This window comes from Cryptotermes secundus, unplaced genomic scaffold (assembly GCF_002891405.2).
Source record: "Cryptotermes secundus unplaced genomic scaffold, Csec_1.0 scaffold546, whole genome shotgun sequence".
NCBI classification, from domain to species: Eukaryota; Metazoa; Arthropoda; class Insecta; order Blattodea; family Kalotermitidae; genus Cryptotermes; species Cryptotermes secundus.
The window spans coordinates 732,872-755,922 of record NW_019734970.1 but is presented as its reverse complement, the minus strand read 5'-3'; the positions used below and the strand labels follow the sequence as shown (position 1 = coordinate 755,922).

The following is a 23,051-nucleotide window of genomic DNA, read 5'->3' as shown; positions in this document are numbered from 1 at the left end:
ACACGACCGATCGGCCTGTCTTTCCAGGACATAACATGCAAATTTGATGCAACAGTGATTGCTAAATATAGAGGCATAAGGTGAAATAATGGCTCAGTGGAAGAATTGCATATGTAAACTGCAGCTAGAAGCGGGAATTGTCTGTCTTCCAGTGGAATATTCGACAGAGTTTCCATTAATTTAACTATCTAAGCATAAACGCAAAAGAATTTATTACCTTATGCGGTATAACACATTCAATGTTAATAGTTCCTCAAGAATAAATTTGTACCTGTAAGTATAATGAGATTTTGAGTTTTTTCAAGGCATGATTTCTTAGAAGTAAGAGATTCCACCGAGATATTTGTAACAACCAGACTACACGGTATCATAACCCAAAAGGCTTAGATGTAGAAATTACAATAAAAAAGGTAAAGTTATCCCTGTAACAGGCCGTGGAGGCCCATAGAGTTGTGAGAGGTTGAGGCTCCCACATTTTCTAGACAGACGGCTCATAGATGATGGTAAGTTTTGACAGCCTTACGTACCTACTGCTCTTTACCCCCCTGGAAGATTCCTGGTACTCATTTCTGTCAGTGGCTGAGTCGACCCCAGGGCCATAGTGCGGTTGGAAGGATTAGGTAAATAAAAAATCCACCTCATCGGGACTCGAACCCGCGACCTTCCGGCTTGTAGCATAGTGGCTCAATCAACTATGTTACCGCGTATCCCAAGAAATGACAGTAAGAGATGCAAAATTGTAAAGAACGCGTTTGAATGATATTTATGTTGCTGATTGGAGTAGAGAGTCTACAGCCTAACCTTCCTGTGAAACTTCCTGTTCCTAGGGATGCGGGAAAACAACACAGCACTGCTGGCCTCCAGGCGTAGATGCAAGTCGCTTATTGGCTGCGGGTACTTTGTTGCACGCCACTTACTCGGCACATCTGAATTAACCTGGTTTCTTTTCCGCCGCGCTGCAATCAATAGTCAGAGCAAATGAAGCAACATTGTCCTACAAACACGTATCTTTTCACTCCAACCCACATTCCCCCAGCCGCTGAGGTCACGTGAGTTCACACGGGGTACATGTTTCTTGACCTTCCGGCACGGAAATTGAAACGAGTTCACTTGATAGAGCAAGTTAGCTCTACTTACTTACTCTGAGAGTTGGTATATTTTTTTCAGTCATAGACGATTCTAGAGTCGGTATAGCGACTAGCTACTGGCTCAACGGCCTAGGGGTCGAAGTAAGAGGGCCGCACCATAGCTCAAGCGGTTAGTCGCTGGCTTCCCACTGCGGCGGCCCGGGTTCGATCCCGCGTCTGGTCAAGTGGGATTTGTGGTGGACAAAGTGGCTGGGCCAGGTTTTCTCTGAGTACTTCGGTTTCCCCTGCTAATCTTCATTCCACCAATTGCTCCACAATCACCCTCACCTATCATCTGGGGCTGGTGCAATAGGCCAGTTGTGACCGCAGTACAAGGGACTTAGTCCCACCCCACTAGCAATAACAAAATAAATAATAGAGTCTCGGTGGGGTCAAGATATTTCACTTCTACATGTCCTTTAGACCGGCTCTGGGGTCCACCCAGCCTCCTATCCGATGGGTACTGGGATCTCTTTCCCCGGGGGTAGAGCGGCAGGGGGGTGAAGCTTACCACTCACCTCAAACCAGTGCCGAGGTCAAGAAAACGTGGGTTTATACATCCACTCCGCTCTACGACTTCATGGCATAATGTTTACTTAGTTAAGTACAGGGAAAACTTTTTTTTACCATACACGATTCTATGTCGGATTTAGAATGTTCTTAACAGCGCATATGCCGTGAATACGAGGTGTCGAATCGCCACACTTCGGATGAAAGCGCTCTACAACTGTCGGAAAGACAAGCAAGTTGTGAGGCACATATTTGCACATATATTACGGCGGAGAAAGCATAACATTTGACTCTGGGAGTGTTCTCTTTTGAGGACTTTGGACACTGCGCAATCATCGCCGCAGAAAGTTATGTTCAGTCTACGAACAAGCGGGGTGCTGCGTGCTCAATGCAGTCATTGCGACTTGCTGCAGTAACCAGTTGAGGCCCTGCATTCACATGTGTATGGGCTGAGGCAGAAAGGAGGGGAAATCAGAGGATATGAAGGCGAATGAGAAGATTAGGAAGAAGGAAGAGGCGGAAAGGCGAAAGAGAAAATAAATTAAGAAGGGAGACGCAGAAGAAACTGGAAAAATGAAGATAAGAATAAAAGGAGAATAAATAAAAAACAGAATGAAAATGAAATGAATTAAAAGGAAAGGGAAGAAGGTGGAAGTAAGCCGAAGAGGATGAAGGTGAAGAAGATAAGAAAGCAAAATTATTCTTCTTGCTTTTAATCTGGTGACCTGGGTCTGAAAATTGAAATCCATCTCTTGTACATACAGTATCTTTACGGAGAAAGCTATTTGATTCGCAAATGTTTGCTGAAGTGGAGAAAGATTAAAGTCATTACAGGATCTGGGGTCCGTTCCCACGGAGTTCTCTCTTCTGGGAGATAATGCCGTAAAGTCCGTTGAGAGTCAACTGACGCTTCAGAGGAACAGATTGCCTCCATCTTCAGGTTTGACATCTGCTTCATGTTTGTTTATTGCTTGGCCTACATTTCAACCCTGAAGATGGTGGCGACAAGTTCCTTGCGGGAACTGAAGTTCACTAAGACGAGTTTCAGTTATAATGGCTGGGTCAGAACCGACAGCCTCCTGGCACGAAATACGTACATTGCAACGCTTCGCACGCGGGAAGGGAATTCGGCAGAGAGTTTTCGGTGTAGAACCCACTCATCAGATTACTTGCAAGTCCGTAATAATTCGTAATGAACATGAACTAACCATCTTACATTTGCTTTAAGCACGGAATATAAATAATTCGTAAAATTACAAAGTTCCTATCCATATTTCACTTATGGATTTAAAACAAATTCACTGTCCGTGATAGAAGTTGTTAATGTAATATAGATTTCATAGCTGGCCCTTTAAGACCAGTGGTCACTATATTGTAGCATGTAGACCCGTTGCTAAGTAATGACTCTATAAACAACGCCCATTGCTAGGCAACGACAGCGCAACAAGAAAAATTACGACATCCATGGTTGAGTAATGGCTTCGCAAGCAAATGTGTTCCCACTGCAACGATTGAACTACAACATTAAGGAGCTGTGTTCTCTACGCGGTCCGTACCGAGGGGGCATAAGCGGGACAAGTTTAGGTTTTTGTCAGTTGTCAGAGATTCGCCAGCCAGTAAGGATGTAAGCAGAGGATAAAGTACAATTGCTGGTATTATAAGCCGTACAAAGTTCAAATTCTCATAAATGTAAGCAAACTTTTAGTTTCCGTTAAGGATGGCATTCAGTGTTATAAAAAAAAAAGTAAAGGTATCCTTGTAACAGGCCGTGGAGGCCCATAGGGTTGTGAGAGGTTGAGGTTCCCACATTTTCTAAGACAATCGGCTCACATATGGCGGTAAGTTTGTCAACCATAGCGGAATCCGTAGTCTAGAGGTAACGTTCCCACCTCATGACTCGTAGTGCGCGAGTTCAAATACCAGGCGGAGGTCGTCGAATTTTTAAGGGTGGAAAAATTCAGGGAACAAGTCCTCCGGGAGGGACTTTAAGCCGTGGGTCCCGTGTCGTAGCTTTACGGCACGTAAAAGAACCTCATATCTCCAAAAGAGGTCACTGAGCCAAATTAACGGACGTTTCCCGCCCAACAGCAGTCTCTAATACCTCTGGTAGATGGGGGAAGCATTATAGATACCTCTCAGCTAGTAGAGCCGGTCTCGCTGGCTGGGCGGGACTGATGGTAAGTACCAGTACCGGTAGGATATAGACTGGTAAAAATCATAGAGGGAAGCACAATGGACCAATACAGGTCTCAGTGCATGGGTAAACCCACCCTCTCCAATAACTAACTAACTAAGTATGTCAGCCTTACGACCCGGCCGCCCTTTACCCTCAGGAAGATTCCTAGTACTCATTTCTGTTAGAGGCTGAGTCGGCCCCAGGGCCATAGTGCTGCTGGAAGGATTAGGTCAATTGAAAAAATCCACCTCATCTGGATTCGAACCCCCGTCTTGTAGCATAGTGCCTGACCAAACTACGCTACCGCGTGCCCCGCTGTGTTATCAAAGAGTTAATAAATAATAATAAATTAAATTGGAAAAATCTTGAAGTGGTGTACGTGGCTGTAACATAAGGATCTTCCTGCCCTGCCCGAGCCAGACCCTTATAACCCAAGTGAGAACGCATCTCTACCATTACTGAGTAGAGCCCAGCTACTGCCGACTTTTCACTACTTGCCTGACACCTTAGAAATCGCAGAAAAACAGAGCTTCAATCAACTAGCACCAATATACTTGTAGTTGCTGGTTTGTTGATATGGGAAGTTTTCTCTGACGAGAGGACGGGTCTGTCGTTTAGAATTGTTGCTGGTCCTCGCCAGCGCAGTTATTCTCGGACCCAAGTTCAGCTGGACTCATGACCACATTTTACAGTCTCAGGTTCGAGACCCCCCCACCCTGGAGGGCCAGATCCCCGTATTTATATAACCAAGGAACAGGGTGGCCAAGTTATACCCCCAGGCACTGGATTACCTATTCGTCCCCTCCTACGACTCGCAGGGCTTCGGAGCAGGAATTCGAATCCGTGTCCATACGAACTCTAACTGCAACAGCTAACTGGTCCTGAGTATAACATCACGACACGGACCGCGTAGAAAACACCGTTCCTCTATTGCAGTACAATTGTTGCTTAGAGATGGCATGACGTATTCCATTGTTGAGTGCGTAGCCATCGACAGGGGCTACACAGAGAACACCATTCCTCTGTTTTTGTTCACGGGGCGTTACCTAGTAATGGCCGGCTGTTGTGACTCCACAGTACTTGCTTTGAGCTAATGTGCTACAATAGATATATATTGTACATGCAACTCGCTTAGAAAACAGCTTATCTCGAGGAATATTTTTTTTTTTCACGAAACTGTCTTTTTGTCGCTTGGGGTTACTAAGTTTTTCGGTTTTGCCCTCCATTCGGTATTCTGAAATTCTAAGGAAACTGGGTCTGTTTGCGTCCTCAGGTGAGGATGTGGACACCTACTCCGTTGAACTGAATAAGTCTTACGGTTTGGGGGACATTAAACAAACGTGAGCGAACACACCGGAATTATTGTGCTTCTTCTTCTTAGCTGGCGCTACAACCCTATGTTGGTCTTGGCTTCCCCCATGGTTTCGTAACAGCAGATTTTTCAGGGTTGCATCGTTAGCTCCACGCCCAAACACCAACCTGGAGAACCAGGAACTACATCTCTTCTGGTACCTACCCTTATACCTGTCTAGCATGTGTGGCCCTATCAGGAGCTTACGCTCCCAGCAGCATAGCATAGGGCGCGCAAACCTTCTGTCCACGATAGGGCGTTAGTCCTGGAGAAGGAATCAGGTTTGCTTGTACTTCTGAAATTGTTACTCGTTAACCGCAAGTTTGTGAAAGCGGGGCTCTTTCCTTCTTTCACGTACTGCAGCCCGTCATACAGCTGTACTTGACGATGTACGTGTACACGTATTTCCATTGAAGCCGATATTTGTACACGCGAACCTCCACTAATTCCAGCGAAACAAAATCAGTACTTTCTTTCGCGTGTCACGCTGAAGTGCAGGCCCATTATCTTGTGAGAGAGTGAAAGAGAGGCATTCTTTACTGCATTTTTTTTTTGCGAGTTTGTATCGAAGTGTCGATTATTGCTACAAATATTTTTCTAAGAATTCATTTGTACCACAAGAATGCATAAGTTTGGTTATGTTTCCATAATGTGTATATATTTACCGTCTTTTAATGCATACAATTTCACTTGTCACTTCACACTACATGTTTCGGCATCATTCTGCCATCCTCAGGTGTATCAATCACGTTAAACCATTGCACTGTGTGCCATCAAGTGTCCATTTATAAAATGATATAAAATGTCTGTTCGTCGTTGTTCAATAATAAAATTTATATATTAAAACTTGTTAAGATCTATCATCTTACATGTCGTATATCAAACTCATGTGTAATTCCATTCATCCGCTATGGGAGTCGTTCTTCTTATGTTTTAATTGTGTATATACTGTGTCTTATGATGTCTTTCTTATGTGGCTGCGTGCGTTGTAATGCTGGACGTATGTGGACATACGTCCAGCCGAAACATTTAGTGTGAAGTGACAAGTGAAATTGTATGCAATAAAAGACTATTAATACGAGCATATACACATTATGGATACGAATCAGTACAACAGGACGCAAAAAAAAAATGGTTATGTTTATATGTAGTTTAAGGAAGCTGACAGTTGCTCAGAGAATGTAGCTTACTATCGTTATATGATTCTCGTATAATGAACTGGAAGGGATATATAAGGAAGCGGTTAAACCAGGAAGGAAACCAGTTAATAATATTAACTTTCCGAGTAGAGGTAGCGTAGTTGGTTGAGGCACTATGCGCCAAGCCAGAATGTCGCAGTTTCTATTCCCGATGAGGTCATAGGATTTTTCACTTGATATAATAATTCCAGCTATACTATGGCCCTGGGGTCGACTCAGCCTCTAACAGAAATGAGCACCAGGAATCGTCCTGGGGGGAAAGAGTGGCCGGCGCGTAAGGCTGGCAACCTTACCGCCATCTGTGAGCTGATTGTATAGAGAATGTGGGAGCCTCGACGTCTCACAAACTTATTTGCTTCCATGGCCTGTTACAGGGATAGCTTTACCTTCCTTTACCACTCAGCATCATATTCATAGAGCATTTCTTGTTTGAATTTGAAAATATTAAAATTTACGCTCCCGAATACGTGCGATTTTTCAAGTTTTAGACTAAATTCAATAGCAGCCTTTTTTGAGGTCACTTTATTTATGTACTGTATATATGGCAAATAATGAACAAATTCCTTCTTTTTATCTACTTGCTTTCTTCTTCTTGAATTCTATCTTTGCAACGTCAGCTCTTTCATGACTACGTTACCAGGAAATTGTCTCATCTTCGTCTTTATTATTATAATTATTCCCATTTTTCTTTCTTCCTTGTTAACCTTTACTACCCTTCTTTCTCTCTTTCTCTTCGGTCTTCTCTTCTTACTGCTTTTTATCTTCATATTCCTCTTCCTTCTTTACAGCGTCTTCACTTGCATAATCCCATATATCCAAGGTCTGACAGGCTGAAGGACTGTGGGACTGAAAGGGACGGAGCCGTCTTAACGGACTAAATTACACAGCAGGGAGCTTGACATAACAATAGGTTTCCTGCAGTCACATGAAAGATGCAACTAAAGAGAGGCCTTCATGTTACCAATATTAGTCACCTGCTCAAGATAATGGAATCCACGGCCTCTGCTTGACAAAGGTCATGACTGTAATAATGATCCTACATCACTTCCTGTTTAGTTAAGAACTTATTTCTAATCAGAAGCCATCAGCAAGCGATATTCGTGCCATGTATACTCACACAGATATATGTATTTGTTGGGCAGGGCATGTAGCACGAATGGGGAGAAAAGGAATGATATTGGTGGGAAAGTCAGAAGGAAAGAGACCACTGGGAAGACCAAGGCGTAGGTCGGTGAAGAATATTAAAATGGATCTTAGACAGATAGGATGGGATGATATGGATTGGATTGATCTGGCTCAGGGTAGGGACTAGTGGAGGGTTCTTGTCAACACGGTAATGAACCTTCGGGTTCCATAAAATTCTGGGAAATTCTTGAGTAGCTGCAGAATTGTTGATGATGCTCGGAAGGAAATAGATTAGAAAAAAAAAGTATTTTGATCAAACAGAGATGAAGTAGTAGAACGGAGAAAATTACGCAATGAATTTTCTTTTCCCGTGCTGTTAGAATGCTAAACAAGGATATCATTTACCTTGACTTTCATTTAACCTATGGGAATATCACACTTGCACAGAACAATTTGTGTGTGTGTGTTTCGTTGATCATACACGTGCCTAAAGTGAAAATATAACTTAGGAGTGAGATGAAACTGAGTTATTTAATACTGCGGCCCCAAAGTGGGCTGATTATACCAACCCCTGATGGTAGATGAATATGGAACATTTGGAACATAATAGTTTGTAGGGGAATACTGAAGTACTTAGAGAAATGGTGTCCTGGTGTAACTTTGTTCACCACAAAACCTATGTGCACTGTCTTGGGAACGAACTAGGGCCACCACGGTGAGAAGCCGTCGACTAACACCCTGAGCTAAGGTACGGTTCTAAATAAGTCTTAATGATGCAGTCTTCGATTCCGGATGAGGTCACTGGATTTTTCAATTGTCTTAATCCTTCCATCCTCACTCTGATCCTGGTGTCGACTCAGTCTCTAACAGAAATGAGTATCAGGAATCTTCTTGGGGTAAAGGGCGACCGGCGCGTAAGGCTGACAACCTCACCGCCATCTGTGAGCCGATTGTCTATAAAATATGTGTCTACATCTCACAACCCTATGGGCCCTCACGACCACAGGGATATCTTCACCCCTTTACCTTTGTATTTTGTACAATGAATTATTTCCAGGAAAATTGGTTAAGCATTTAGATACCGAAAAGGGAGAAAAAGATAGTGAAAGAAGAGAAAGTGGGGGATTATATATAGAGAGAGACCATATTTAGGAGGGGGGAGGAAGAATCATTTTCTTTCTCCGGTTTTGAAAGTTCCCAGACAGTGCCCTCTCGTCCTTCAGGTAGAGGTACGTTTGAGAAAGGGTGAAATTTAGGAAGTGAAAAGGTAAAAGTTTTAGACCGAATCGCTTCTAAATAATGTATAGAATTGAGTTCTTACCTCACAGCAAACTCATTACGTCTCCGCTACAAAGCCCAACCGGTTAATGCTGTTTAGGGAACTAGTCGCTGTTTATTGTGAGAACCATACGGAACAAGCAGATACACTCNGATCATTTTCTTTCTCCGGTTTTGAAAGTTCCCAGACAGTGCCCTCTCGTCCTTCAGGTAGAGGTACGTTTGAGAAAGGGTGAAATTTAGGAAGTGAAAAGGTAAAAGTTTTAGACCGAATCGCTTCTAAATAATGTATAGAATTGAGTTCTTACCTCACAGCAAACTCATTACGTCTCCGCTACAAAGCCCAACCGGTTAATGCTGTTTAGGGAAATAGTCGCTGTTTATTGTGAGAACCACACAGAACACACAGATACACTGAGCGTGCAGAATGCAGGGTTTGGTATGTTAAAGCAGTTGGTACATGCAGTAGCCACAGGGTTGTAAAGGGTTGAGTTCGAGTTGAGCTTCATGTGACATCAAGAGTTACAGAGGCCAGGGATGGATTTAATCATAGAAACCGCGATGCCACATTTACTCCAAATTTGCACTGCAATTTGCGAAGAAACATACGAAAGGAAAGAACATTCCTATTATGCGTTCAGTCTATGCACTGAGTTGAAAGAACTTGACTAATAAGAGCAGTAAACAGAGAAATGAATGAGGTGCTTACAGTTCTGCCTGCATGCCCAGGTTCCTTGACTTCATTTGCTAGAATGCGTTCTGTTAAGAACTGTAGGAAGCGACCATAAGTACTGTTAGCCTGCGCGCATTAAAGCGTAACATGAAATTTATTTTCAGTTGTGTGCCGCGCTCCGCGCAACAGTATCGAGACTTTAAGAGCAACAGGAAATGCTGGGTCACTCTACGAAGTAACCTTGCGAAATGTTACTTATCCTGTGTCTTAGATGACGCAAACCAGCTCTGGAATTTTATTCAATAGGTACCAGATTCGATTCTTGACTCGAAAAAATAATTATTTTGTCTAAGGTCTGCGTTGTTCTCTTACCATCTCCAGAAAATTTCGGGATTCTACCTTACATAGGCCTTCTCCAAGTATAATTAGAATGATTAAGTCAAGGAAGATGAGGTGGGCAGATCATGTAGCACGAATGAGAGAGACGAGAAATACGTATAGGATATTGGTGAGAAAGCCAGAAGGAAAGAGACCACTGGGAAGGCCAAGGCGTAGGTGGGTGGACAATATTAAAATGGATCTTAGAGAGATAGGATGGAATGGTATGGATTGGATTGATCTGGCTCAGGATAGGGACCAGTGGATGGCTCTTGTGAACACGGTGATGAACCTTCGGGTTCCATAAAATGCTTGGAAATTCTTGAGTAGCTGCAGAATTGGCGGCTCCTCCAGAAGGGCTCAGCTCCATGAGTAAGTAAGTAAATACATTATATAAGCTGTTGTTTCAAATCATTCGCAATTACAAGTTATTATGCAGATTGTCTCCCCTTAACGTTATAAACCTAAACAATTGAGAAACTCTCGTTAAGTAAAGCAAAAAACAAGCAGCTTAGAAAATTCTGCAAAGAAGATGTATGGGAGAGTGGAGGTATAGCTCCGTCATTCTTGACCTTGGTACTAGACGTGATGGTCAGCTTCACGCCCCGGCCTCTTTATATTCGGAAAAGTCGGCCCCGATACCCGTTGCATAGGAGGCTAGGTGGGCCTCAAACCCGGTCTGGACTCTATAGAGAAAAATATTCCCCTCCCGGAATTCGAACCCCGGATATCCAGCATTTAGCCCGTCACTATACCGACTGAGCTATTCTGAATCCTATAATATAATACTATAGTTATAAAAAATAACACTCACTAAACTAACGGCACGGAGCAGTTTTCATGAGTAGCTAATGGTTGCTCAGTTAGTCAAGGAATTCCCAGCACTTTATGGAACTCCAAAGTTCATTACCACGTTCACAAGAGACTGCTATTACTCCCTGTTACGAGCCAAATGAATATAATTCAGTCACCATCTTATTTTTGATTAATTTTAATAATATCCTCCCATCTACTCCTAGGTATTCCCAATTAATCTTTTTACTTCAGGTTGTCCTCCAAGAAGCTAGCAATAAAATTATATAATCCTGCTTCCTGTTCATGAAGTCACGTGTTGAGTCCTAGACGCAGAAGATTAATGAGCCCTGCCTCTAGTAGATCCTGAGATTATTCACTCACTCACTTACTCATGGATCTGAGCCCTTCTAGAGAAGCCTCCAATTGTGCAGCCACTCAAGAACTTTCCCAGCATTTTATTGAACCCGAAGGTTCATTACCGTGTTCACAAGAACCCTCCACTAATCCCTATCCTGAGCCAGATCAATCCAATTCATACCTTTCCATCCTATCTCTCTAAGATCCATTTTAATATTGTCCGCCCTCCTACGCCTTGGCCTTCCCAGTGATCTCTTTCCTTCTGGCTTTCCCACCAATATCCCATATGCATTCCTCTTCTCCCACATTCGTGCTACATTCCCTGTCCACCTCATCACTGCGATTATTATGAGACACAGAATGCCAAAGAATGCGTTCAGAGCAGTGCACGTGTACTCAGAAGCGGGTTCCTGTACCTTCCGGAAAGAAACCAGAGATTTGAGTGGCCTCAAACGTCTAAGGTAACTGGCGTTCTCACGGGATCTATCCTTGTCAGTGTTATCCAACAGTAATTTGGAAAATAGCCTAACATTCTATTCAACTTGTCACAGTTCCAGAGACGCCCTCAAGGCCGTCGGTACTGTGTCCCCCAGAATGTCAGAGTCGGCTGGGAGGAGGTGTGTCATATGCAGAGCTTTATACACGTATGTCTCTATAAAGCGTACTTTTGTGAACTTGATTCGGTTTTCTTAAGAGCAGCAAATTTCTATACCCTTTGAATAACCATAGACTCTCTAACCCTTTAATGCCCAGTAGTTATATATGCCGCCTGCTTTAACATACTAAAACTCTGTATTTGTGTGTTTCATGTGGTTCTCAAAGAAAATAGCGACAGTTTCTCTGAACAAAGTCAAAGTTACTTTCCGAATGGCGTTTTACCGCCAATCAATTCCTTTTGGCATCAAGCCACTGGAGACTCACGGCCAGAGATTTTTTCAAATGAATCCCTACGGTAATAATCCTTACGTAACATTCTCTCTGACCCTACCGGGCCTCGAACTCCAACCCCTCGGTCGTCCAGCCAGTAGCCAGTTCCTATACCAACTGCGCTTTCCCGGCTCCCTGGCACATTATATATGGAGTTACAAAATGTTCCTGAAGGAAACGCACTGTGGCATTCCTCAGTTGCTACTGTCGCCTCACAACTGGGCAGGTTTATGGTTCTATGCAATTGTTCTTCTTACGTAAGATATTTTTATTTCACACGAATATTTTGCGTGATATAATAACAGTGACTCAGTTGGTCACGTGCTCATTACATTAACGTGGAATCAGTGCGGCTATAGACTACAAGAGGAGTTTCTCGCATAGATGTGTGTCATGAACACTGCGAAAATACAAATGCAGGCAATTGTTCCCTCGCAAAAATCTGTGAGCAAGGTACTGGCATACACGCGCCATAGCTCAAGCGGTTAGTCGCTGGCTTCCCACCGCGGCGGCCCGGGTTCGATCCCGGTTCTGGTCAAGTTGGATTTGTGGTGGACAAATTGACGCTGGGGCAGGTTTCCTCCAAGTACTTCGGTTTCCCTTGCCAATCTTCTTTCCACCAATTGCTCCACAGTCACCCTCACCTATCATCTGGGGCTGGTACAGAAGTGGCCGCAGTACAAGGGACTTAGTCCCACTCCACTAGCATTAAATAAAAAGAAGGTACTGGAAGGTTTTATCAGGCCATACGGTCGAACATCGGAATAGGATAAAGCCATTTTCCTCTCCGTTGTATCGACTTCACAATGGTTTATTGACCTTTCATTTAACCAGAAATAAATAACTTCTGTAGATGATATTATTTGTTAAATAATGTACAAATAGTCATACCGTAAATATTCGATTAAATCGATTAAATGTAGTGGCCAATACAGTGGCTTCGTTTCTTATTATAAAATATAAACTGAGAATATTTGCCAGTGAATGCGCAAGCTGGTCCTGATCATTACATTTTCTGACAGGATAGGAGAGCTCTGTAGGCTGGAGTGTTGAGTTTGATGCATAATGTAACAGAAACAGTCCATTTACATCTAATACATACTACGTAAAAACAGCTTGCTACCAGCTTATCTTGAGTGAGGGTTTTCTTGGTTTTACCCACTCCCTCCAAACACATGCTACTATATTACGCCGGCTAGGCCATGACCGCTGACTTCCAAATCTTTTCCAATTCTTCAATTTCCCATTATCCGACGTTACATAATCTTCATACTGACAGCGTCGTTAAATAACCCATGACGCTGCATCCACCTGCACACGCTGGTTCCTCGCTCGCGGATTTTTATACCCTGAAGATAAAGGTGATATGTTTCTCCGAAACGACGGTTAACACAAATAACTACACGGCGCCACATCCCAGAAGACGGAATTTTTCGATATTAGATATGATGGGGTGATGTGGACTGGATTGATCTGGCTCAGGATAGAGATCATTGAAGGGCTCTTGTGAACACGGTAATGAACCTTCGGGTTTGCGTAAATTGCTGGGACGTTCCTGAGTAACTGCAAAATTTGCGGCTTTTCAAGAAGGGCTCAGCTCCATGAAGTCAATTACTTGTTTTTAATAGTTTTCAATTAAATTGTATCTTATAATTCGGTAAATGTAAAAATAAACACAAGAGCTTCAATAGTAACATGGTTTGGAACTATAACGGGACACTGGCAAAGAAATTGCAAATAGTTCTTCGGCCCTCGCTTGAAAGACTTGTGGTAATGTATCACATGCTTCTTTAATCCTCGTTGCCCTGCCTCAAACGATGAATTAAGGTCACTTATATAGAAATATTATTATTAATCTTCATCTACAGCAATGCTATATCCGTACATACTTAAGCAGAGCAACAATCACGATTTCTGCATTAGCACGAACCGCTGTAGGACTCATTGCGCATGCGCCACTGCGTCACTTCCAGGAACCAGAGCTGCTTCTTGAGGCGAGATAGGATTACGTTAACAGTTACAAACGAAAACGTGCGTCGAACTGTTACGATTTCAAAATTAAAGAACCGTAATAATGAATAAACGAGTCAGGAAATGTATGCATAACAATTAGTCTGGTCCATTCTCTTAGTCCAGTGTTTTCTTTGGAATTTATTGTGTTACTCTTATTAAATTTTGTACATATTTTCTTTTCATTAAGGTCAAATTATGATCCTGGTGTGAAGTTGTGCTTATTTAGCGCTAGGCAAATTCGAGGTGTGAATTCGAGCATCACGATGTAACGGTTAAAACTTTTGCTTCGAATTCCGGAGATCCTGTTTTCGGTTCTCAGCACGGTGTCCAGATATCTTGAAGTTTTTCGTAAATTCTCCCTCAGTATTTTCAGACAAATACTAGTACTATATGTACCTTAAAATTGGCCACAACCGCTTCCAAATCAATTCTCCCTAGTTCATCTGTGGGAACCGCCCACACTAAACCAAGTGTTGTAAAGCCAATACGCTTATTCTATAATTGTCGCTAGAAATTATTCACTGCTACGCAACAACCCAATAGATTAGGGATAGCATAGTCGGTATAGCGACAAGCTACGGGCCGGACGACCGAGGTGTCGGAGTTCGAGTCCCGATGGGAGCAAGAATTTTCATTTCTCATGTCGTCTAGATCGGCTCTGGGGCCCACTCAAATTCATATTTAATCGGGGCTAAAGAGGCCTGGGAGTGAAGCTGACCACTCACCTCCAACTAGTGCCGAGGTCAAGAAAATTCTGATATATTCATCCACTCCACCATACACCTCCCTGGCGTAGTGCTTAATTAGTTAAACACAGGGGCAACTTTACCTTTTTACTTTTTTGCAACGACCCAACAATGAAGTTATCCACGGAGCCACAGCAAGACAACACAGTGCAGCCACTGTCATTCAATTCTATATGAGATAAGTGATTGAGAAAGCTAAATAAAAAAAATAAATTTAAGATATGAAAAACTGAATCACCGCTAGAAAAAAAAAACAAATTCTCATAAGATAATTTTTCTAAAGGATAATTCTGCTGAAGAAAATTGGTCCGTTGTTCAGTTCTGTTTTCAGCTGTATCAATATAGAGATCTGTATAAATTATTCTAAACATTCATAAAGGTCTTTATTATGAGTATCATCTTATTCACTATCATCATCATCTTCCCCTTCTGCTCTCCATTAATTAGGCTCTTCTCTTCACGATTGGTCTCAGCCTTGTTCCAAGTCATTATATTCTTATATCTTCAGAATCGTGTTTCTTTCTCTCATTCATTAATGGCTCTACAGCCCCTTGTTGGGCCCTGGCCTCTATCAGATTCGTAATCATGCACATAGTCGGTAAGACATTTTGGACGAGGGATCAGCTCTTCGCAAAGCCACTATCTACACACAGAACAACACAATCACAGAATAAATGTACACAGACATCTATGCCTCGAGTGTGATTCGAATACACGACCCCAGTGTTTGAACGAGCCAAGACTTTTTATGCTTCAGACCGCGCTACCGCTGTGATTATCTTCTCTGACTCACTACACCTTATTCTGCAAAGTGTTCAAGTATAATATTCTTCTATGATGCACATTTGTCACTTTCTGTTTCATTTTCACGTTAAGATCTGAACAAAGTCCATGCGAAGTTTTCCTGGTGTTGTATGTTAAGTTTATATTTTATCACAGTTAAATATCCTTTAAAACCTCGTTAATTCAAATTAATGTAGAGAAGGTCTAGTCCGAATTAGTGAATAGAACGATTTGCGGATTATAGGCCTAATTATGTTCCGAAGCAGCTGTTTATATAAACAAGCAAATGTATTCACAGTCCAGCAATATCTGTTATCGTAGACATTATCAGGGCATAAATACTGTATGATGAAAAGAAGAAAACGTTGTAATGTCAAATTTTTACATTAAATTAAGTAAAAGTAAAGGTATCCCTGTAACAGGCCGTGGAGGCCCATAGGGTTGTGAGACGACGAGGTTCCCACATTTTCTAGACAATCGGCTCATGGATGGGGGTGATGTCAATCTTTCACGGCGGCCGCCCTTCACCCCTAAGTATATTCCAAGAAGATTCCTGGTACTTATTTCTGTTAGAGGCTGAGTCGACCTCAGGGTCATAGTGCGACTGGAAGAATTAGGTCAATTGAAAAAAATACAATGACCTCATCGGGACTTGAACCCGCGAACTTCCGGTTTGTAGCATAGTGCCTCAATCAACAACGCTACCGCTTGCCCCCTGGAAAAAATATTTTTAAAAAAGGAAATTTATACTGTTTTCAGCTCAAATTGATGCTATATATATCGACATTTTTTTAACCAACAGGAAGTTGGGAATTCTGTTAACAAATTCTCGTTCCGGAAATACCTCCGTTCTGCGTAAATAATATATATATTGAAGGAGAAATCAATCCTGATTTTAGAGGGTCCGAAATCGTAGGTTTGCTATATTCGATTATAGAAGTTTTAGACTCAAAACTTGTACATTTTAAAACTCTTTAAAATACAGTCCTGAGGGCGTAACGTGTGACGCTCGAAGAATAACCTTCAAGATATGAATTCTTACAGCTCTGAACATGAAGATTTATCTCATTTGGTATGTGATCTCGTGTCGTTTAATAGAAAGTTAACCTACAATTCGTAGAAATTTTCCTACCAATCTACACGGCATCATATCCCAGACTACAGTAATCCTTGAAGAAGACTATTGATACCGTAAATAGGATGGACAGAGGTTTTGGGACTCACCTCTTAGGGACGGATATCCTGCGCTGTCGGAACATACTGTCCACACTGCGGAACAGCATTCCACGCTCACAAACACTTGATGAGCCGGCCGACCTCAACCTTGCGCTCCGTGTAACACTTTCCACACAACCTTCTTGTCAGCTGGTAGCTGCAGGAGTAACGCTTTACCGAACTTTGGTCGTCTTTACCGTCTTTACGGTGAGATGCGACCTAAACCGCTACATCACTGCGCATGCGCTGACACTTGCCCTGATTTTCTGAGCAAGTATTAGTTCTTGATGCGTTTCATTTACGTATAAGGAAGGGACGATGCGTTTCAGGAGTGCATTTGTCGCGTGACAGATTTGTTGTCGGTCAAGAAGGAAATGTCTCGGCGGAGACTCCGGAGCCGCAACTGAGGCACGTGGAGCTAAGGATGATGACGTCTTGAGTCCGCAGGCGAACTATACCGACCGAGCGACCGCCGCTTGTCGGCGAAGTTAGTGCCAATTTTAGGCAGCGTCTACACGAGTGCACAAAATGCGTCCGTTCTAGCGAACGTACTTTGCTGAGGACACCACACAGTTGCAGAATGCGGTGCGCAGTTTTTTGTCTGCAATGGAGCCAGAAGAAAAGCGTAGCATTCGCCTCTCGTGTTTATTTCTACAACGGACGTCACGACGATTGTTACAACGGACGCATTTTGTGCGGATAGATTTTCAGAGAAGCAGTGGGTCTGGAACGGGGTCCACTCAACCTCGTGAGGATAGTTGAGAAGCTATTTCAAGAAAATAGCGGCTCCGGTGTAGAAAACCGAGAGTAACGGCCGTGGGGATTCGTTACGCTGACCACGCGACACCTTCTATCCGCTAAAGTTGGCACTAACTTCGCCGGCAAGCGGTGGTCGCTCGGCCGGTATAATTCGCTTACGGAATAAAACCACGGAGTTTGTTTTGTATGATTTTGTATATCAACAAAATTCAAAGCTTATATTTTGCTTGAAAGCTCATAATACTTTGTAATGCATTGTGACTATGGTGGTCTCATTACGGCAAATGGGACTTGAAATCTAAATTCTGATAGCAGCAACGGCATACAGCATTATCAGAGTTGGAAGGGCTAAGCTGGGAGATGCGATAAACTGCTCCCTCTCCTCCTGCTTTTTATTCTGGAGATCCTTGTTTAGATTCTCGGCAGAGAGACAGGTTGGTTATATTAGCTGAGATCGCCCTCAGTGCCCCCAAGAAAACGCCAGGAGGGCACATGAAATCAGCAGCGTTTGTACGCATCCTACAGCGATCTACATCAGTTTACGGTCGTTCAACATACACGTTTACCGTCAACGCAACAATACTTTTTTATTTCTTTATTTATATAGCACGCACTACATGTTTCGACCTCAAATGGGTCATCTTCAGGTGCTGCAAATTTCTCACATACTATTACCAAACTCCAGCATTAACATTCTCATTTTTATAAATGGTTCGTGCAAGTTTATCCAATTCATAAACTAGATGATTCTAGATAGAACTATAAGATTTATTTTGGACTCTATCCATCGTCTGGTATATACCATAAGACAAAAAAAAAATACAACGTTTCGGAGACTGGATCTGTCTCCGTCCTCAGGTGGATGGGGCAAGATAGACCTACTCCAGTGATTGAAACTAGCTCTTTCTAACGGGCCCAATTGAGTAGGTCTACAGTGCCCTATCCATCTGAGGACGGAGACAGATCCAGTCTCCGAAACGTTGTGGTTTTTTATCTTATATATACCAGACGATGGATAGAGTCCAAAATAAACCTTGTAAGTCTATACAGCATACACCATCGTCAGAATCCTTTAAAGTCTATAGATGATTCTAGATTAGATGTTGATTAAAATTAACAGTAAAATGAGAATAAAAATCTTATCTGTGATAACTCGTGTACACAACAATAGGTTAAATATAATTTAATAATTAGGTGATCCTAAATCCACGATTTTATATTAAAAGTATTTTAAAAATGATCTTTCACAACGTCATATGCTACGAGTAGCTTCGTGTTTGTTACTGCAGTAGCCCACGCACAGGCTTCATCAGATGCCTTCTACTGTTTGCTGCACTGGCTCGCCATATTAGTATCGTAATGTCACCATCTTCCTAGAGAGTAGATCCCCCTTCTCTCATGTTGTCGGGAGACATGGTTAATATGTGCTGCTTATGTTATATGGTAGATTGCGCTGCGTGGTTCATTCTACAGTAGTTAGCCTGTGGATCCTCAGTTTATCCGCCAAGAATCGAACCAGGTTTCCCTCAAACAAGAAGCACGGATATTAACTTCTACACCGCACGAGATGCACATTTTTCGGAAGCGAGACTAAAACGGAATATTTGCATCCCTTTTTAGAGTTTTTCATCTATACCTGTTGTTTTATGATCTCTGGAAACAGACGTGAAAACAGATTAAAATGCAGTCAAGCTTTTCAAATTGAAATCTTTAAATACACATCTCCAGACCTGCTCTGGGGCCCATACAGCCTCCTGTCCAATGAGTTCCGGGATCTATTTCCCCAGGTGTAAAGCGGTTGGAGCGTGAAGCTGACAACTCATCTCCATATAGTGTAGAGAACAAGAATGGTGGAGTTATAACTCCACTCCTCACACGCCTTCATGGTGTGATGCTCAATTAATTAAACATAGGGACAGTTTTATCTTTGTCATCTTCAATGACCATCAGAGCATTGCTTCAATCCGGTGGCACGGTTTTCTTCTTCAGCTGGTTAAAGCGCTGGCTACCTCAAAATGAATTGCTCGGTTAAGCAGTTAAATATTCAGGTCGAGATCCATAAATGTTCTTAATTCGCCCTTCTATGACATAGCGTGCCTCAGATTTCCGCTTGTTCATCTGACCATGACCGGCAAATGAGAATACATAGGCGATTTTTCACTGTCACAATCTTGTTTAATGGCCTGCCAACAGACTCGTTGAAGTCTGCGCATTAGAGAGAGCCATAATGTCTGATGGGCTAGGAAACTGGGGTTTCATACAAATATAGCGCTTACGGGGACATAGTCACGCCAATAACCTCACATCACGACTGGAATACGGTCAACAGTGTCGGAAATTGGCCGCCAAATCATTATTATGAGGGCTGTCTGTGGCCTCATCGTCAGCGCCTGTCTTCTCTGCACGCACACCACAATGTCCAGTCTACACGCTGAACTACTCCTGTCTTCAGAAAGGAGGTATCAGAATGTGGAAGAAGCAAATCTCTCGCTGTACGTCACGATCTGGGTGAGCGCCCCAAAAAGTGCTTGATGTCAAATCTGGGCGGGCCGGTTGTCGGAGCCGGCAGTAATTCAGCCAGTGCCAAGGGTTCGATTACTGGCAGGGTTGTTGGTATGGGCAAAGTAATCAGTATTGTCACAGTCAGTAAAGATGGAAGACAGGTGAGGAATTCTTGATTCCTGAAAAGAAAGCTTCTGTTTTTCTCTTCTACACTGATTTCTTATACTACATCAAGATCCATTCAGCCTCTTCTTCAGAGCTATAGCGGCCGGAGCGTAAAGCTGATATTTCTTTTCCGATTTGGGGGCATGGCTAAGAATTGTGACGTGTTTCCTCCACGCGCTTCTTTGTTTTCTAGTAGCCTACTTTTCGTTATTGATGCTTGGTAACGTAAAATTGATCAATTTGTTCCTGACAAGAAGGGAGCCTTTGTGGTATACAAGTGACATGTCAGGAGAATTACTGTTATGTATTCGTTGCACACAGTACGTACATTGAAGGCACTGTATAACCTGAGGTCGTTTCCAGCTCACTGTCTTCTCTCTTCATCCATGATCTCACTGAACAATTTTGATTTCGGAATCTTCATTGACACTTCCTTTTGCATGAATATATGATTGGAAGTAACTTATACTCGTAACTGTGAGGTTCCCATGTGTCTGTTCACATAATCATGTAAACTGAGCTATCAACACAACAGAAAAATATTGTCACGTGTTGGGTGTGTCACACGACAAATAACTTCACGCAGTTCTGGATCTAGCTNACTCGCGACCATATTTTACTGTTTCAGATTTGAGATTTCCCTTTTCGTCGCCTCCTACGACTCGCAGGCTCACGGTGGAGGTATTCGAAACCGCCTCCACACGGGTGGGGACTCTAGTCTTTCGCACTGACGAATACTCCTGTTATGTAGCTTCCGCACTGACAACACAGGAAACAGTTACGTGATAGCTTTCATTGTTGCGTAACGTCGTGTTTACCGATTGCCTAGCAACAGTCGCTGCACGGGCTCCCCTGTTGCGTGACGCCGTGTTTACAAAGGCGTTGCTGGGCAACTAGCTCGCTTCGGCTTGGCTCGGCACGGCACGGACAAACACCGCTATCTTTACTGTTGCGTAATCTCGTTTCCACTGTTGCGTAACTTGGCAACCGACCGTTTATCAAGGGTCTGTCTTCGTGGTAACTCGTTCCACCTCCCATTGCCCAGCAACGGTTAGACATGTCAAAGTATCTTCAAGTTGAAGACAAAATAGATACTACTGTATCAATATTTATTTATTACGCGAAGGTGTACGTTACATATTTCTACCTTTTCTATCTGATCAACAGGCAAGTTACAACAAGAACAAAGACCTTGAATTTAGTTGTCTTAATATTTTTTTCCTTGGCACTACAGCCCCAGTGGGCCTAGGCCTACCTCCATGAACTTCTCCGTTCACTTCGATTTTTCGAGATCTTACACATTCGGTAGGACTCCTTGGACGGGTGATCAGCTCGTCGCAAGGCCTCTACCTGTAGACAAACACAGAAAAACGCACACACACAAACTAAACATCCATGCCCTGAGTGCGATTCGAACCCACGATCCCGGTTTCCAAGCGAGTGAAAACAGTACATGCCTTAGACCGTTCGGCTACCGTGACCGGCAGTTGTCTGAATATGAATTCATATTTTACAGTTTGTTGATATTATTATAGCGAATACATACTTTGCAGAATATACGCTAATAATATACGCGACGTCTTAGTGATGCGCTGTCGCTGTCTAAAATTAAAGGTAATTAAAATCTGTTATATTAGGAATTTTATTATTTAGTATTAATGAGTTTATTAACGTAACATGCCTTAAAATTAGTTCAAAAGTTATTAAAAATGTTAATAAGTCTTTAAGTAAAATAACGCGTCGAATTATATGTTTAGTTCTAATTCTAAGTCTGTTCACATGTTTACCTCTAATCACTCTGAAGGGATTTAGACTAATTTTTGTAACTGAGACGAAACTGATATTTGTCCGGCAAATTTAATTTCAGTCCACAATTATTCTATCATAATTTATACTTTAGTGAAAATGAAATATAAATTTACTTATATCTGTAAGAGTTGAGGTTTTCACGGCGGTGACTATGAAGAATGCCGTCTTCTGGGAAGTGGGGCCGTGTAGACCTTGTGTCAACCGACATTACGGAGGAACATATCGGCTTCAACTTTAGGGTAGAAAAATCCGCGAGCGAGGAACCAACGTGAGCAAGTGGTTGTAGTCTTTTCTACCCTGAAGATGGAGGTCATACTTTCCTCCGAAACGTCGGTTCGTACAAGATCTATACGGTGCCACATCCAAGAAGACGGCATTCTTACCTGTATCTGGTTTCTTCATTTGTTTAACATTTTCTTAATTATCTGGAACACCTATCAAGAATATAATTCTGAATGATGAATATAAAATTATGTGAAATTAGTCGGAAAGCATTTTACTACACCATCACAACATCATTGATTATTTTATTTAAGGCCGGTGTTTATAAGCTAGGTACACTGCTTATAGGATTAACACTTCCATGAATGAGAACATATACGAGGAACTTCCTCCTATTTTTTTAATGAAAACTACAACAGATATAGAAAGCATAATAACGCAGTTAAATAGAGCAAGATTTCAGCTACTTACAGTTATTTTTCCACATAATCACCACGATTCGTTATGCACTTTTGCCAGCGATGAACAAGAGTCTGTATGCCGCGCCCGTAAACGTCTGCGCCAGCAGAGGCTAGCCACTTTCTTACAGTTGCAATGACAGCACCGTTGTCTGGAAAATGTTGCCACGTAGTCCATCTTTCATAGGCCCAAAGAGATGGAAGTCTGACGGTGCTAAATCGGGGCTATAAGGTGAATGTGGCAGGACAGTCCAACCAAACGTTGCAATGTGCGCGGTGGTCGCGGTGGTATGGGGTCTAGCATTATCGTGTTGCAAGCGAAAGGTTGTCTGCTTCTCTACCCTCACTCAGGAAAAGCGGGCTTTCAGCTTGGTCAGCGTCGTCTTGTAGCGTTCAGAATTGACAGTCTCACCAGGCTCCAGGAAATCTAACAAAATCACACCCCGCCTATCCCAAAAGACCGTGCACATCACTTTCCCTGCC

General features: G+C 42.6%; 2 protein-coding genes across 5 annotated transcripts in view; one reads left to right on the top strand and one right to left on the bottom strand.

Moving 5' to 3' along the window:
- The window catches only part of LOC111869106 (heparan sulfate 2-O-sulfotransferase pipe), an 80,912-nt gene extending 63,993 nt beyond the window's left edge, over positions 1-16,919 (bottom strand). The window contains exon 1 of the mRNA XM_023860332.2: positions 16,663-16,919. Within this exon, the coding sequence (XP_023716100.1) occupies positions 16,663-16,721 (59 nt within the window). The 5' untranslated portion in view covers positions 16,722-16,919. The remainder of the gene's footprint in view (positions 1-16,662) is intronic.
- LOC111869108 overlaps positions 1-23,051 on the top strand; it is a 93,173-nt gene that overhangs the window by 62,146 nt on the left and 7,976 nt on the right. The gene's annotated exons all lie outside the window — the stretch shown is intronic.